Consider the following 17316-nt stretch of genomic DNA (forward strand, 5'->3'; position numbering starts at 1 on the left):
CACAAACTGTGAATCCAGTAACATTTTTTCACAGGTAAAGTAAATAGAGTTGAACAGCTAAGAAACATTTGTAAACCCTAAAATCATACATATTTGTTCTGGTCTATTGTGGGCCTGTCCACAACAGTCTATATCCATCCATTCATTTTTCAAACCGCTTATCCTACTGGGTCGTGGGGGGTCCGGAGCCCATCCCGGAAGCAATGGGCACGAGGCAAGTAACAACCCAGGATGGGGGGCCAGCCCATCGCAGGGCACACTCACACACCATTCACTCATGCATACACACCTATGGGCAATTTAGCAAGTCCAATTAGCTTCAGCATGTTTTTGGACTGTGGGGGAAAACCGGAGTACCCGGAGGAAACCCCACGACTACATGGGGAGAACATGCAAACTCCACACACATGTAACCCAAGCAGAGACTTGAACCTGGGTGCCAGAGGTGTGAGGCAACAGTGCTAACCACTGCACCACCATGCCGCCCCTTACAGTGCTAACCACTGCACCACCATGCCGCCCCTTACAGTGCTAACCACTGCACCACCATGCCACCCCCAGTCTATATCAGGGGTGTTAAACTTCAGTCCTGGGGGGCCGGAGTCCTGTGAAGCTTTTTTATTTATCTGTTCCACCACAAATGATTGATGATGTCCCCATAATGTGATAAATATCCATTTTTTTCCCTTATGGGGACCGGACTCTATTATATAACAATCTGTGACTGCCTATGAAAAAACTAAAAATGCAAAACTGTTGTATTTCGTTTGGTTACTTATGGTTATGGTTAGGGCAGGGTGGGGGGTTAAGGTTGTCATAGTTAGCGTTAGCATTTTTCCCATAGAAGTGAATGAGCAATCCCCATAAGGATAGGTATACCTGACTGTGCGTGTGCACTGTTTGAATACATAGTCTTGGAGTGTTGAAGACTTACATTGGTGGTGGGTTTCCAGAGGCTTCACACGTGAAACCGATGTCTTCAACAGTAAAGGCGGTGTATGACATTGGCTGTTCCTTGATTACGGGCGGCTGCTTGACTGGGAGAGAGAGGAAGAGAAGCTGTTAACCTGCAGCGGTATGCGATTGACCACAGCCGCACTGGGAAGAACAGACCCAGTAAACCCTGGAAACAGAGCCTTTCTGGCTGAAGTCATTCTACTTGTCTATGACCCTGATCAGACTCTTCTCACTGTTTCTCGTTCTGCTTGTCATCACTACAATCTCTAAAGTGCTTATTAGCAAGATTTTCTTCCTGTATATTCAAAAAGGAAGGGAGATATGAGCATATGAGATATGACAAGGATATCAAGACCTGTTTGTTTCAGCAACAACTCAACTGGCTCTCTAACCACTGACCTGCTCAATCCGCATCTGTAACCCCTAAGCTAGTCTCTTGCATGTCTTGAATGCTCTTTTTGGCATCTTGGCTTGGATTAACATTTTTATCAGAATCTTGCTTTGTTTACAATGGGCACAATAGCTGCTGCTTCAGTGCTAACTTTGGGCAAAAGCTAAATAGATGTAAGTAAACTTAAATGTAAGTGTGTTATCTATGGGGTTATTATTGTAGCAAAATCATTTGCGAATGTGTATAGAGAATTGTGTGACTGTATCTGTGTGTGCGTAATCTGATTTGTAAATGTGTAAAAGAATCCGTAAATGCGTACCGAGATTGGCAGATCTGCACAGGAATCTGTAAATGTGTATTCAGAATCCGAGTGTGTAATCAAATTTGTAAACCTGTAAAAGAATCTCTAAATGTGTAATGGGATTTGCAAGTGTATTGAGATGCATAGATATTAATGGCTAAAAAGTCTAAGTATTCTGCTCCAAGATACAGACAAGTCATCAGTTACAACTCAGTCGGACCTCTCAATTGGCTGTATTTTTACACGTGGTTTTTGCTGAACTTCTGCCGTGGCAGATCTGTAGATGCGTGTGGAGATATGCTGCATCGACTAGGTTTTGAAGGGTTAGCACTGTCTCACTGACAAGCTGGTTGTACACATAGATTCTGAAATTTACAATTTCAGATTACTGTACACATCTGCAGATCTCAGTATGCATTTACAAATCAGATTATGCACACGGACTGAGATGCAGTCACACAGCTCTCCATACACATTCGCAAATAATTTGGCTACAATAATAGCCCCATATTTATTTGCCCTGAGCTACCATGCATCAGTTCTGTAGATCAATAGATCACACAAAGGAGGAGGAAAAACAGGAAAGTACTTACAGTTGCTTATTTGATCTGGGAGTCCAGCATTGGGAATGAGAAAGAGGAGACAGGGAAAGTTCTATTACTTCTGCTTATTTCATTTAAACTGTAAATTCAAAAAGCTGAACAGTCATCTGCTTGTGTATAGTTAGGGGGTTCAAAATGAGGTCATGTCCCAGCCCTGCAATATGCTCTGCGGACTGTGAGCAGCTTACTAGTAACAAAGTGTGTGTAAATATATCCCAGTCACGTGACCTGTGTGATGCAACGACCCATTGGGAATCCGTCACCCCCGGTGACCCTCGATCAGCACCGGCCAAGCCAGCAGCAGTGACAGGCTCCTCACGGTCGGCCCGGAAACCATACATGAGGAATCGTAATGGGACTTCTTCTGGTGGTTGCTAATTACCCAAACCGTGGGGCGGGAATGTCCTCCGCAGTTAAGCTGCTAATATCTCCTCTTCCCCTGTGGTTAGATTGCCTGGAGGTTGATGCTCTCCCAAGCCACCTACAGCACTAAAGGATGTGAGCCCACCCACTTGTGGGCGGAGGGACCTGCCTCCCACAAGTGGGTGGGCTTATGTCCTTTTATAACCTTCGCCCCTCCCGGGGTATTATTCATCCTCTAGTGCCTCTTGTGCCCCCATGGTTGCCATATTTGGCACAATGTAATACAACGTAGCTCTTATGCCTGCAGATAAACACCTTTTCATTGGAAAAACCCTGCAGCACTGAAATAGCTTCGGTCCTGGCAGAACAAATTGACATGTATGAAGGAGAGAGAATCATATGCCTGCTTGCACCCCCAGGACAGACAGATGCTCTTGTAAGGAGGGGGGGGGGTCCCTGGGGTGTTTTAAACAAACAGGGGAAACATTCTCTCCATTGTAGTCACCACGCTGCTTTTCTCTTAGTGTAGTACGTATAAAATTTGACTAATGCCTAGGGTTTGCTTGGTGGGGGGGTGGGTGTTAATACCATGTCTATCTATGCTCTAGGGTCCCCAAACTCTATGTGCCACTCTTCCTCAGTCCTGTTACTAAATTCAAACCAAGCACCACAGTACAGCTGTACAGATATTTTTTCACCATCAGGTTTATATCATTCTGATTTCCTTGTTAAAGGCTCCATGTTCTCAGTCTGACCCCTGCCCCCTTTTCCCCTCCTTTATGTTTTGCACTCTGCCAAATATATAGGCACCCTGTATTGATTGCTTTCTCCTTGATTGGAGCCGGACCTTTCAGTCAGAGAGAACAAAGGTTGAAATTTAAAAGTCAGACATCAATGACCCCTGCAGCATAACCTTTGAAGGCCTGGTGACAGGGTGTGCCCAGCTAAATCCCACACACAATAATACCCACTGCTGTGCATCACTTCCAACAATCTGGATTGAATTCAGCACACAAAACATTTGTATTACCCATCCCCATACATGCTAGTAGTATGTATGAAAACATAACAAACCTGCAGCTTATGAATAAAATATACATTAAATGGGTCCTATCATGCTCAGTTTCACTGTTCACAATTTTATTTTTGGGTTCTACTAGAATAGATTTACATGCTTTGCAGATGAGAAATTGATAGAAACCAGATAGAATGGGAGAGGGGCATTATGGGATTGCTGTCTATGTTTTAGGCCTAAGGCATGAAGATTTTGTATGCATACATGCTGTTTTGCAGAAAAATCCAGAATGTGTAGACTCATCCTCCGGGTCACTAGGCTAAGGAGCAGAAACAAGCAGGAAACTTGTGGGTACAAGGTATGAAATACTTCATAAGATGGATAAGAGAGGCGAGAGGTTGGCTAGAAGGAGGGCTGGGTCAACAGGAAGACTACTGTAAATGAGGGGGAGTTGATAAGAAGAGGGGCCAGGATTGAATGGAAGATGTTTGTTGCAAAAGGAGGAAGTCCTTTTATTGATCATGTATTGTAATATGATCAGCTGTGCTAATGCTGAAGATTTTGTATGCATGAGGGACATATAAGCTTAAGATAGCAGTAGTATGGGGGTATAGATTGAATAGGGGGTGGGTTCTGTAACAAACCTCGAGTGAAGAAATGGGGGTTGTCAGGCAGTGCATGTGATAAATGTACATTGGGGGTGGGGTCAAGCCACATGATGACCACGGGATGGGGTAACCAGAGGCAACTGGTCATAACTAATGTTTTGTGTAATCAATTGTAAGTGCTGTGTCTCTCAAGGCAGGAGCCAATCATAATTGATATGCCTCGTGAAGTAACCAACCGTAACTGATGAGTTTTTTGATAGGTGATTTGCTTTTTGGTGAAGTAGCCAATCATAATATCCATATGCTTTTTATTGAAGCTTGAAAGGTATATAAACTTGCTGTTTTCCTTTGTTTAGTGTGTCACCACCTTTGGACAAGGGATACTCTTTTTGCTCTTCTGCTTATTAAAGAAACTACTTTACAAAGACTCTGAAATATTCTCAAGAATTCAGCAAGTATTCAAGCAAGGACGGAGGGCTGTGTTAGTCTTCCACAGCTTCAATTTTCCAAAACCCATTATTTTTCTCATACTATACATCTCTTCAATCTGTCTATACCTTTGTCTGAAATTCTCTGAGTTTTAAGCCCCACCCCCAATGTACCCAGTGTGTTCTGATTGGTCAGCTTGCCTCAGACATTCTACCACTGTCTTGTAATCTGCAGGTAGATTCGTGCGACCTCACCGTGTCACGGAAGTAAGGGCTGCAATTCCAACAAGGCTTTTCAGGCAGATTAGAGAGAAGAGCAGTTTCTATACTGAGTGTTACTCCCTTTGGTGTGTACTTTCGGCCTTAAGACTTTGCAGACGGTTTACATGCACATAATGCTATATAACACACTAAAGGAAAGGGAGAATCCAGAAAGGCCCCTTTAATTTGTTATTGAAAAATACTTTTGATTAACAAGGCTTATGGGTACTGGCAAGGTGTATTACTCACAGTCTTCAGGGATGTGAATGACTGCCCAGCCTGGGTGGAGAATCAGGATCAGGAGCAGAGAGAAGGGGACGAGGGAGAGGGGGCCGCCCAGCCGCTGAATCTGCGATGAAGACATGGCTCACTGTCCCATCCAATCAGAACGGCGAGGGGGCGTGGCCGTGGGCACGTGGGCGAATGGACTAACAGCTGCGTCTGCAGGTTGGTCCCCGTTCGGCCTCCTGCAGCTTCCTGAAGGTGAAGGTGTCTATAATGGGCACCGCTGGCAGGTCGCGCTCACACCTGCCGTTTCCTCTTCCTCTGGAAAATGGTGGGGGGGGGGGGGGGGGGGGGGCATTTAAAAGAAAGCACAGAAATGAAGCGAGAAATGAGGCAGCCGAGTCAGCCAGGCAGGAAGGAGGAAAAGATGCAGGCTTGTTATTCGAAAATGCAATTATCTGGGGAAGGCTGACAGAGATAAATACAAAAACATGTAGCGGGGAGAGGATGAATAAACAAACCGGCGAAATGCAAACAGACGCTGCGGGGATGGAGCAGCAGGGGGAGATCGGGGCAGATGGACGGACTGTGGGGCCACGCCGACAGAGCAGGCAGGAAGAGACCAGGAGAGCCAGAGTCAGTGACCTTGGCATTGCAGAGTGAAACTCAGGCTGCAGTGTGACCCAGGACCAGGGTTATTACAGTTTTCAAATTTGCATTACTTTTTATTTTTACTTTGTATTTCAGTTCCATTTTGTTATTGATTTTATTTCAGTTAATGTTATTTTTTTTCCTCTCCTAGTTTTAGTTTTCGTTTTTGTCAACTTTGTTAACCATGTTCAGGACGCAGGCAAACAGCAATGCCTTGCATAGTCCATTATGGAAGTTGAATGGATGAGTTGTTTTATAACTATTTCCATAGAAACTGCTTTAAGGAAACTACTACTACTATAATAATAATAATAATAATAACCAGACCCCATGACTCTGACCAGGGTATGAGGTTGATGGATGGATGGATGGATGGATGGATGGACAGACAAACAAAGACCAGAACAGAGTCTGGAAGGGAATTCAGTACAATCTGAAAAGAGCTGAGGGCTTTGCTCCACTGTTTCTCCTTCACCTCATTACACTGTTTCTCCTTCACCTCATTACACTGTTTCTCCTTCACCTCATTACACTGTTTCTCCTTCACCTCCTTACACTGTTTAGCCCTCACCGAATGTCAGCATGCGCAAGATGAAGGGCGAGAGGCGGGGGTGGGCCGGGCCTGTCTCGGGTGCAGGGTGACAGCTGTGTTGGCTTTAATTACGCATCACTTCTCCCCCTCCCTTCATTACCATCCCTCCCCCTCCTATACCCCCTTTCTCTCAGCCCCCCACCCCCTCCATCATGGCCAGATATGGTGGCCCATCCTACCATGTTAAGATGTTAAGATGAAGCCATCACTGCAGTCCTCAGGATGGGGGTCAGGCTTAGGGTTAAGTTGGGGTGTTATAGTGTAAGATTACCGCAGCCAGAGTCGCACTGCCTATACCTTCCTGTCAGATCACACTGAGTACCCCCACCCTAGCCACCCAGCAGCAGGCCACAGTGTCCAGACTGCTGGGGTGGACCTGCCAGAGAGGCTGTCATTAGGCTCCGAAATTCAGCGGCTTTCACTGTCAGTGGTGAGAGGAGGTCGCGAGAGGGTTAAAAGTCACTATGCGTGACAGGAGAGGCGGGGGGTCGCTGGTGGGGGGTGGGGAGAGGCAGAGGAGACGTGTGCCAAGGTGCTGGAAAAACACACGCATGTGTTATCTGCACACATGGCTGGGGGGGCAACTCAATGAACCAAGGCCGCCCCCCCCACCTAAATCACCCCTGTAGCAGCCAACAGCCCCGGACACAGTGGCTTCATGCAGTGAACCACCTTCCAAATAAGGGCTGAACCCATACGCCAGAATCTGTGAGTGAGGTGCCTCGACATTCCTCGCCTTTAAATATTTAACACCTCCAGCTGCGAAGATGTGTAAAGGGGGTGGGGGTGGGGGGTTGGAGAGGAGAAAGGGACAGGGGGATGAATTAACATGGCCACCTCCTCCTAACCCTGTCAAAGTCCCCCGTGGGCAATTTTTATTTGTTGTCTGGGGGGCAATTCCTGTCTGTTGTCTAGCCTTGGGTGGGGGGGGTGGGAGGTTCACTTAGAGAAAATCAGCAGACACACTGAGCAACTGAAGCAAGGATGGTGTGATAAATGACAGGGGGACAGACCCTCACATGGTTAATAATTCATGGCGGCCTTGTCAGTCGGGGCAATTTGCCCAAAATTCACCTAAATCCATAATTCATATTCATTGCTCCCCTCGATGCTGCTGTCTCTTATGCCTTGTGCCACCTCTGCCTTTTGTCTCTCTGACCGTGCAGATTCCACACCTGCAACTCAACTGCATAACACCAATGTCATGTACACACAGCGCACAGCCAACCCACACCAGCCCCAGCAAGTCGCAAGAGAGCATCTGTATGTCAGACTTGGTCGTCGTGTTTTGTTGTGTGATTGCCCTGCTGCGTGTCATTTGCATACTTAAAACACCTGGTCTCTGTTCTCATCACGGCACGTCACACAAAGGCAAACGTCCATCTCTTCGCTTTCACACATCTCTGATTACCTAAAATTTATTAACTGAAATTAGCTGTATATACAGGTTCATTCATCATGTACATAGTTGTACACATACAACATGTAGTGAAATGTAAACTGGATACTTATTGTTGTTACTGATATGTACAGTTTGACATAAAGTGGTATGTGGTGTATGATGCAAAGCTAAAAAACTACCTTCATTCTGTAATGAGCCACATGAATCACTATCAGATTCATATTTTGTGCTTGAAGATTTTAACAAACAGTGTTGGGCAGTTCAGGTCCAAAAGCTACAAATCCAGACCACGATTTTGTTTCTACCAACCACTTGAGTATAAAGAGTCACAGAGTACTCAGCTGGTCTGGATATCGAGTTTCTGGACGTGAAATGTCGAACACTGTTAAGAGCTTTGTTCTAAATCATATCCCGATTAACCCTCAATTAACCTCAGACTGCATCACTCAACTCGTGCCACCATTGGATTGGACTTGAAAAAATTAGGAAAGTTTCAGGAAAGTCTCTACTGTGAAAGACCTTAGGTGATTTAGAAATAAGGGAGGGAATGAGTTGTGCCACTCAGCAACATCCAACACGTAACTAAAATTCGTACTGGCAGCAACAAGCTGAAGAGCAACAAGGAATTAACCCAAGTGAAAGTAACCCAATTGGATTATAATGACTGTACTGATGTGCGGAAGGAAGTACTTCGCCCTTAATGCTCATGCGGCATAACGATCGATCTTGATTACTATAAAAAAACAGAATGCAGAGGCAGCTGTATGATCTGTGTGCGTGGATCATCAGTACTGCTCTGTGTGGTTTCCCTCAGATTATACAGGTTCTGGCAGATGATCGCTTCTTGGTCTGGATAACATCATTCAGAAAGAACCACAGAAGGAACGGCAGGAGCTGGAGCTTGTCTACGGAAACTGACTGGATCGATCACGCTGATCAATGGTGCTCAATGCATCACTTATCTCAAAGGAGGGGATTCCATCCACCCAAGACATGTAGGGGTCCAGTCGGGGGATTCCCAACACTGGCTGCTCTAATACCTGACCAGTCAGCAGTTAATCTGCAGATGTTGGGACTGTGGGAGGAAACCCACACAAACACAGGAAGAAAATGCAAATTAGACCTTCAGAGAGCCGGAACCGGGGCTATGCCTGAATGGACGCCACAGCTTTGCAGGGTCAGCACTGCCTATACCTCACCAGCTGAAGTCTACTGTCCTTACAGCTAATGGATACTGTCATCCTCCTAACGCTTACTGCTTTCACAGTACTGACAACAACTGAACTAAGACACTACTTCAAAATCCTCGGAAGAGGTCAGCAACAAACCGGAAAGGTATCATGGCAGAATTGTGAGTGGAGCTCTCATACGGAACATATAGCTCTGGAAAAAAAATAAGAGACCACAGCACAAGTTTTTATTTCACTCATTTTTCAATTTGTGGATGAGCGTCTGTGAATAATTTATATATTTTTTACAAACCGCTGCCTAGTTCTTCCCTGTTTCTCATTAATGAAGTGCTTCTTCCTTGCGTTATGGGTCTTCAGTCCTGCTTCTGGGAGCCTGATACAAACTGTCCTAGCAGTGCACTTCCCACCTACACTTAATGTTAATAACTTAAGGTCACTTGATTTCATCCTCTGATTCGTGTCGGATAAGTTAACGGTCATCTGGCATTAAAACATCACTTCCCCGCTTTACCTGGCTGGTTTCTGGTCGCTCACAGTGTCTCCTGCTTCACCTTATTCTTCTGTACTGCAGTCTTAGAACTTCTGAACCTGGAAGAAAGCTGCTGCTCAGCATAGCTTTCTGCAAGCAGAACCTGGGTTAAACCAGGATTTAAAAAGATTTTTTTAGTAGAGAGTGATATCTTAATTTTTTTCCAGAGCTGTATACGGGTGATGAGTCATACTGTCTGAGTCACGCAGTGACTGGTGGTGTCCAGGTGCCGCAGCGTGAGGCCAGTCGAAGTTGTCAGTTAACGGCGACTTGGTGACCTTCTTCACAACGCAACATGATGTGTTAATGTCTCAGGTTCAGAAACCCATAAAACACCCATAAAAAACAGACACAATGGGATGGATGCTGACTTTAACTGGTATAACATATACTGCTGCAACTTATCATCCCTGCTGCTTTTCTTTTTACTAAATATCTTCAAATAGAATGTAGATTTAATACACATGCATAGCAATTGCAATCCTACATATTTACATTTCTTGTTATTTTTGTGTTTATTCTGTTACATTTTAATGCAATATTAATACATATTCAACGACATCTCTTCCTCCCTTATCTACACAAATTACACAGTCTCCCAGTTCTCTACTTACTTCATTTTTCCATTCATGCTATCTCTCGCCTTCCCCAATTATCTGTCCATCGCTTCCTCTTCAGTGCACATCAATAGCATTGTATTTCGCCTGCCATGCAACCAAAAAGACGCCCCTCCCCCCCCCCGTGCCCCCATTTGGCCCTCCGTGGCCTATGCCTTATCACCCTCTCTCAGTCGACATCCATGACTCCCCCACTTCTCTCTTTATCCCCCTCCGTAACTCTCCTCATTATTGCTTTCCTTTGTCCATTAACCACCAAATGTCCCCAAAAAAAAAGAGTCATCGGTCAGCAGGAGGGATCGGCGGGTCCAAGTTAAAATGTGTTTAGTGGGAATGCGCACTGACTGTGCCACTGGAGGTGCCCAGCAGTCCAGGGTGACTGAGAAGTGCACTGATAGGCGGGCAGGGCCACCAACACAAGCACCCAGGTATATTCTGTGAGGCGTGTAACACAACTGGACTTGTAAACCAGTTTAAGGAAGGATTGTGTGAATGGTCTCTTTCGACAGCCAAAGCTAAAAAACCAAAACACATTCTCCAATGCACAGAAAACCTAAAGAGGTAGTATGATCCATTCCGTGTCTCTACTGTCCTGCTATCTTCTCAGAAGACTCCACCCTTCTCCACACATTGTCTGAAGGCCTTGAATGTGCCCCCACCTGTCATCTGGGAGAGCTGCGCTGCCGTGTTTCCATGGCAACCAGATCTCCCCTGGCATCCCCTCGAAAACTCACATGCACGCTCGCCCATGCGTGCATCACACCGAATTAGTATGTCTCCCATTCATGCACGGATTACAACGTGGCGTCAATGAGATGCATGGTTCCACTAATTATGTTCACGTCAGCATGTGGACCTTTCAAAGCAAACAGATATTTAATGCACAAAGGTGAGGCCCTGCCTTCTTCTCTTTGTACTGAATACTCTTGTAGTCTCTCCCAAGTTCCATCAAAACCACATTCAAAGAATCAAACCTAGACAAATGACAGATGTGTTCATTGACCAGGTTTGAAGTGTGGATTTCTTATAGCAAAACACTGAACAATGCAAGGAAACAATGTAAAAATGAATGAAAGGTGGTTGGATGAAGCTTGATTGGAAACGCAGCAGGACATGTAACCTGAAAGTCTCTGGCTGAATTCAGAGGACTCTGGTTTTGTTCCCTTGACCAAGTATTTAACCCAGAATCCTCCAGTAAAATATTCAAACAAATAGAATGTTTGTGTCTTTCAGAATGAAAAACTAAGCCCCTAAATGCAAGGTAAAGACATGGTTTTGAAGGACCATACCTCTAAACTCGTTCTAAGTAACATTTCAGTGTAAATCACAGTAAATTACAGTGTAAGTGGCAGGGAGGCACCTTGCAACTAACCAGTAAAATGGGAAAAAAAAACACTCAACAGCTTAATATGCAAAAATAAAAGTATCAATGGAAGCCCTGTGCTGCCTGGGATTGACTCCTAGTCCCTGTTCCCTTATCCAGGGTAATAAAGGAATGTATGGAGTATCAATGGAAACCTATTGCCAGGCTATATTATCAAGCAGGAATACTTCAGTTTATGGGTGAGTGAGTTTCACACATCAGATGTGTCTCGCTTGACAGAACTCATGAAGGACTGGCTGTCTGGATCCTGACTGCAATGAATTCGCAGTGTCCACTTCAGAAATGCTTCTGCAGAATGATTCCAATAAAGATCATGTTCAGATGCATCCTCATAAAATTCAAGATTAATAATAATGGCTTGGGAAGACGGAAAGCTTTAAAATGTTATTAGGCGGAAAACTATAATGAGTGACCTTATTACTGTCTCCCAGTCTGCTTTCTCTGTCTGTCTGTCTGTCTGTCTGTCTCTCTCTCTCTCTCAGATATCTGAAAACACTCTTACTAGGTCTTCATTGCTGCCTCAATCCTTTTTGTTTCAGGCCTTTCAGACATGTCTGGTTGAGTGACACTAAAGCTACAACATGATGTTCTCTGGCTTTCTTCCTCTTGGCTTGGGGTCACTAAAATTCCTACATTGTTCTGTTTTTGTATTTCACTGTCTTGTCTTTGACCACACTTGTCGTTTCATTTATTTGCACTGTTGTTGGTCCTGTCGTCCCCTAACCCTAAAGCTGTAACATAAGAATTTAATTGTGTTCCTCGGAACACATGTGGCAATGGAACTTGAAGCTTGCATGTCGAGTCAAATAATTAAATTAGACCTGAAGAATAACAATCGAACCCATCATCACAGTCTTCTTGTACATCACTCTGGCCATTTTTTCAGAGTTAACTGAAGTATTAAGGAATCAATCCAACAACCACGATGTGCCACAGCCTCTATGTTGGCACCGGTAATTGGGTCATCAGGGGTGACCTACTCTATGATGTCAGACTTGCAGAAGATGCAGTATCCTGGGGAGATGCTTTGTTTCAAATGCTACTCTACATTATCATTAGAGGTCTGATAATCAGCCTAATAATCAGTTATCTGTATTGTGATATAGAGAGCCACTGACTACCTGCTCAGTCTCTATGAATACATTTACATGACGCTGAATTATACAGAAATATATTATTAAGTAATTGCTACCTACGTCTGTAAAAGTCAATATTTAGCTGCTTTTTCATTCTGTCTTTTGTAATCAACAAAGGAGATCAGGTTCCTGTCCTCTCTGTTTTACCACAGGCAGTCTCACATTCAAAGGTCTATACCCAGACCATTGGGTGTCCCTGGTTTGGATACACAAATCAGTCACAAACAATCTCTGCTCCGATAGGCCACATTTGAATAACCAGTCATGTAATATTTTTGTGTTTTTTTTTTTTAAATATCTACCTGGTATGTCATGCCATGCTAATCATACCAGACAGAGATTACAGACCAAATGACCTTCTCCTTCCTGCCATATTTGATATTTCGTAAATTGCATTATCACCAGACAATGGGGAAAATTCTTTTATGAACACAATCAGATTTTTCAACAAAGCTTTAAATGCCACCCATAAATCACAGTTCTTGCCTAAATATATTTCCTAAATTAGAATATAAAAATGGCTGGGATTGGTTCCCACAGAGAGTTCTTGTTGTTAATGCAGCACTGATCTGCAGCCTGCTCTGTTATGGGCCGTCTGGCTGTGCCTTGGCTCGGATCTGTCACTGGATATCGGCCAAATGAACCTTCAAACTGTAACATCATTCCCTACAGTCATCATCTCCTGACATACAGTGGTAAGAAGAAACCAAATTCTGTAAAAAACTATATTCATAGACAAGAACATTGGCCTACAAATGAGGAGAATCTCTGTGAAGATCAGTTTTCCCACCCAGGGAAAGTAGAAATGTGGATCAGACTAAATGTTGAAACAGCATATGATTCTGTACCAGCTGACTAAAAACCACCAATAAGATAAGCGCAAGCAGAACTGGAGATGTGATAGAGAACAAGATCATATACACTGGACATGCTTCTGCTGCAGCTGACTAAGAATCACACCAACACAAGTAGAACTGCTGAGCCTGATATCAGTGCCCATTACCTGTGAAATTCTTTGGTTATGGATGCAAAAATAAAGGCATTAAATCCACTGGAACCTTCTAGCTCCAGCTACAGTGGAGAAGGCCTGGAAACATCACTGCTTGGGTGCAGTGGTTCCATCAGATGTCATGAATAATCTGATGGTGTAGAATATTGAGGAGAACACATTTACTGGTGTACGGAAACACTGAGGGAATGGGCCTTTTATTTCGGCGGTCCAATCAGACCTCATTAAATAATTACCATCTTGGCGCAGATCCATCTTGCATATGGAAGTGCATATTCTCCCAAGGAAAAAAGCCAGACGTCCGTTTGATGAATGAGCAGGACTGTTGTCCCTGAGGTGCTATTGTGTTTCAGATGTTGTTTCCTATTGAACACAGATGGAGATCAGCTTCACCTCTCTTTCAGTGTTGCCCTTCTCTAAACACATGGGCGGGGCAATGGGCACCTACATTAAGCGCATATGCAAATGAGCGTGAACTGATGAACATGCAAAATCAGTTCATTCAAAGTCAGCCATTCAAATAGGCTTCAGAGCCGAACGGCGGAGGAAAAGAGGCAGCAGAGGCCCGTCATCTTGCGGCCTGAAATGCGTCTGTCTTGCGTCACACTGAAGGCGGTCTGCACAGACACACTGGACTGCATGTTCACTGTTGAGTCATTGTGGATCCCCTGCTTGGATCAGTTTCCGTGTGTATGTGGCGTAGATACCTCTCATTCCCTTCCAGTTACCACAGCAACCCCAGACTCTACGGCACACATGAATATTTCCTCCCTCCCCTGCTGCGTCCTCCCATCCCCCACCCCTGCCTTCTCCATTGCTCTGCTCCTCTCCATCTGTACCCTCTCTCCATACAAAACCATCAATCACCATGAGCGTATTCTGAGATACAAAACCAGGTAAAAACCTTTATTACATAATGATTTAATTATAGCTCATATTAAGGTAAAGACAGAATCTCATTACCGTTACTGCAATAGAACTACATCAACTGAAATACCAAGGATGTGGTATGTATTTCACAGAAAAGTCAAAACAAATGGCACTGCAGGGCTGTTTTATGTCCGGTTCTACCAGTTAGCCTGTGTAGGCCTCTGGTCTTGCATTATCATCTCCTATGTCTCCTAGGCAGCCTATAGCCTGATCGTAAAGATCATTCTACTGTCCAGAAACGAACAAGGCAAGCCTACCTTTGCCTAAGAACATAGTGGAGTTCCGCGCTACAGACCTCTTCACAAAACCAGAAAATCCAATCATCACAGCCTCAGAAAATCCAGTCAGTATCCAGCTGGGAATGTCTAATTTCTCGTTAGTCACGCCCAGAAGACAGAAGACAGACGGGCCCCAAAGTCCTCGCTGTCACTGGCTCTGATCTGGTCTTGCTGCTGTGGTCTTGCGCATGCATTCATAGCCCAGGCACAAGTGGGCAGACAGGGCGCAGAAATGTTTATGTGTGTGATCTGCAAGGTTCAAAAAAGCAGGACTGCTCTAAAACTGTTACCTCATTACATCAGGACTTAAAACATTACTGTTTGCTGCAGCTTTAAAATAAATGAAATCAGTTAAGTCATACACTATCACTACATCATAACTTCTTATCAGTTAAGGGTTTGGCTTTTAGGTTTTTTTTAAATGTATTTATTATTTATTATTTTAATTTGTAAATGTTTTGTCTTTATATGTGATTTTAATGTCTTTTATTTGAATGTGCTCTTCTTCTTCAGGCTTTGGAAAGCACCTTGAATTGCCTTGTGTCTGAATTGCACTTGTATCTAAATAAACGGGCCTTGCCTTTAATCTTTAACTCAGATCTGAATAAGCTGAGTGATATTATGTGATAAACATTTCCTTGTTTTTGCCAGCTCAGTTCTGGTCGACCGCGAGCCTGAAGCTCGATAATGTCTAGAGCATCCTGGACGAATATTTTTGTATGACCCCAAGCTATAGCCAATTCCATCTACTGGACCACAGGGCCCTGATACGGCAAGAAAAACAGACAGATACGCAGGGCACAATGCCCTTATACATAAGATGGCACAGGAACATAACACAGTGGCACGCAGGATTTAGGGAACACAGGACAACTGGGCATACAGACACCTACAGAGGGGCACAGCACACTCGCATGAGGGCCGGTAGAATGTATTACTGTCTGTCAACGACTCCATGGCCTTCCACTGCAAATGTATTCATCTATCTGTTATTTGCCATTAGTGCATTTTGTGTATATTTATGGATTTGTAAGTGAGACACTGACCACAATCCGTGAGAACAAACACTTTCAACCACAATTCTTAGTTACGCTACTAAGTGTGGCCTTCTTCATCCTAGCCCCACCCCGAGCTCAGACAAATCACCTCCTTCATCACCGGTCCTCTTCCTCTAGCCTCTGCCCAGAATAACTGGCCAGAAGCCCCCTCCCTGCCCTCCGCTTTCTCTCATCTTCCTCCTTTGATGGCCACTGATGACAGGAAGGACACAACTGGGACTCTCACATCAAGAGAGGATGTACAAATAACTCTTTGCTGACCTTTCCCTTAGACCAGAGGACCAGTGGGCAGGTAGATCTGGGGGGGGGCAAGTGGACCAGGGTTCCAGAGAAGGGGGGGATCCACACTACTACATCTCTATTGACATAGCACTATGAAAAAAGAGCGAGGGTTTGACCTGAATTATGTGGCGGCATGGTGCTCTACGCTTTTCTCTGCCTGTGCGTAACCACATGAGCTCTTTACATACATGCATAAACCACAGCACCCAGAGAGCTGAAAAACAACATCATTCCCAGCAGGGTCAGCCAGTTGAAGGAATATTCCCTCCCATGACAAGAACAATTTGCAGTTGTTGCTATTTTTTCCCACCAGAACAAAAAAGAAAGTGATATATGTTACCATAAATAAGAGGAGGCTTGTGGTTAGCCTGGAGACAGATTTAGGCAGTCCCGATAGATGGGACGGCCTGTCTGGAAAGAAGAGAGCAAAGCAGTGACAACGAGGACTGCTACAGGAAACAAGAATCAGGCTTTCGGGGTCACTGCACTTCACAGCAATTTGCAGCATAAACAGACTACTTAAACACAGCAGCCAAAGTGTTTGTAAGTGTTTATCTTTTGTGTGAATGCCTCTGGGAGTTTGGGCAGTGAGTGCTGGTATCACAGCAGGCATGTGCAGTGCAGATAAGACCTGTCCAGTGTTGAATGTATACAGCGCTGTTTTCAGCATAAAAGAGCCAAAGGCACATGATATCACAGAAAGTATCCAGTGCTGATATTCATGTGAGACACTGCAGTGCTGAAGTGCCAGGATGCAGTAATATCTTCCTCTTTCTGGATTTGTATTCTCTTCCACTTTTTCCTTTGTTAGGCACTATATTAATGCTGACATTGTGCTTCCCTGCCCCCACTTAAATCCTCAACTTACCCCCGCCCTTCCTCAGGCTGGAAATTTAATTTTTCACTAGTTAATTAAGTCATTAGCCTCATTATGCAAGAGGGCCCTGTACTTCACTCTCATTTCTTCCTCCCTGTTATTGCTAAGGAGCAAACTGGACATTGAAGAGGCACAAATAGGCGCCAAATGGAAACATCAAGATTTCCTTCAAACTATTCATGAAACAAGAAACAGTCTAATAGTCAAGGGAAGCCTGGTGATCAGATAGT

The 17316-nt window shown here is 44.4% G+C and overlaps 1 protein-coding gene across 5 annotated transcripts in view; it reads right to left on the bottom strand.

Annotated features, from left to right (window-relative positions):
* Nucleotides 1-17316, bottom strand: part of LOC125747793 (neural cell adhesion molecule L1-like) — a 44291-nt gene that overhangs the window by 22176 nt on the left and 4799 nt on the right. For 4 of the 5 annotated variants that reach the window (XM_049023292.1, XM_049023290.1, XM_049023289.1 and 1 more), the window contains exons 2-4: nt 5176-5472; nt 2243-2257; nt 935-1037 (exon numbers count right to left, since the gene is read on the bottom strand). In XM_049023292.1, coding sequence (XP_048879249.1) covers nt 935-1037; nt 2243-2257; nt 5176-5290 — 233 coding nt within the window. In that variant the 5' untranslated portion in view covers nt 5291-5472. The remainder of the gene's footprint in view (nt 1-934; nt 1038-2242; nt 2258-5175; nt 5473-17316) is intronic. The other variant, XM_049023291.1, reaches the window with a different exon arrangement.

Source organism: Brienomyrus brachyistius, chromosome 8 (genome assembly GCF_023856365.1).
Source record: "Brienomyrus brachyistius isolate T26 chromosome 8, BBRACH_0.4, whole genome shotgun sequence".
Classification (NCBI taxonomy): Eukaryota; Metazoa; Chordata; class Actinopteri; order Osteoglossiformes; family Mormyridae; genus Brienomyrus; species Brienomyrus brachyistius.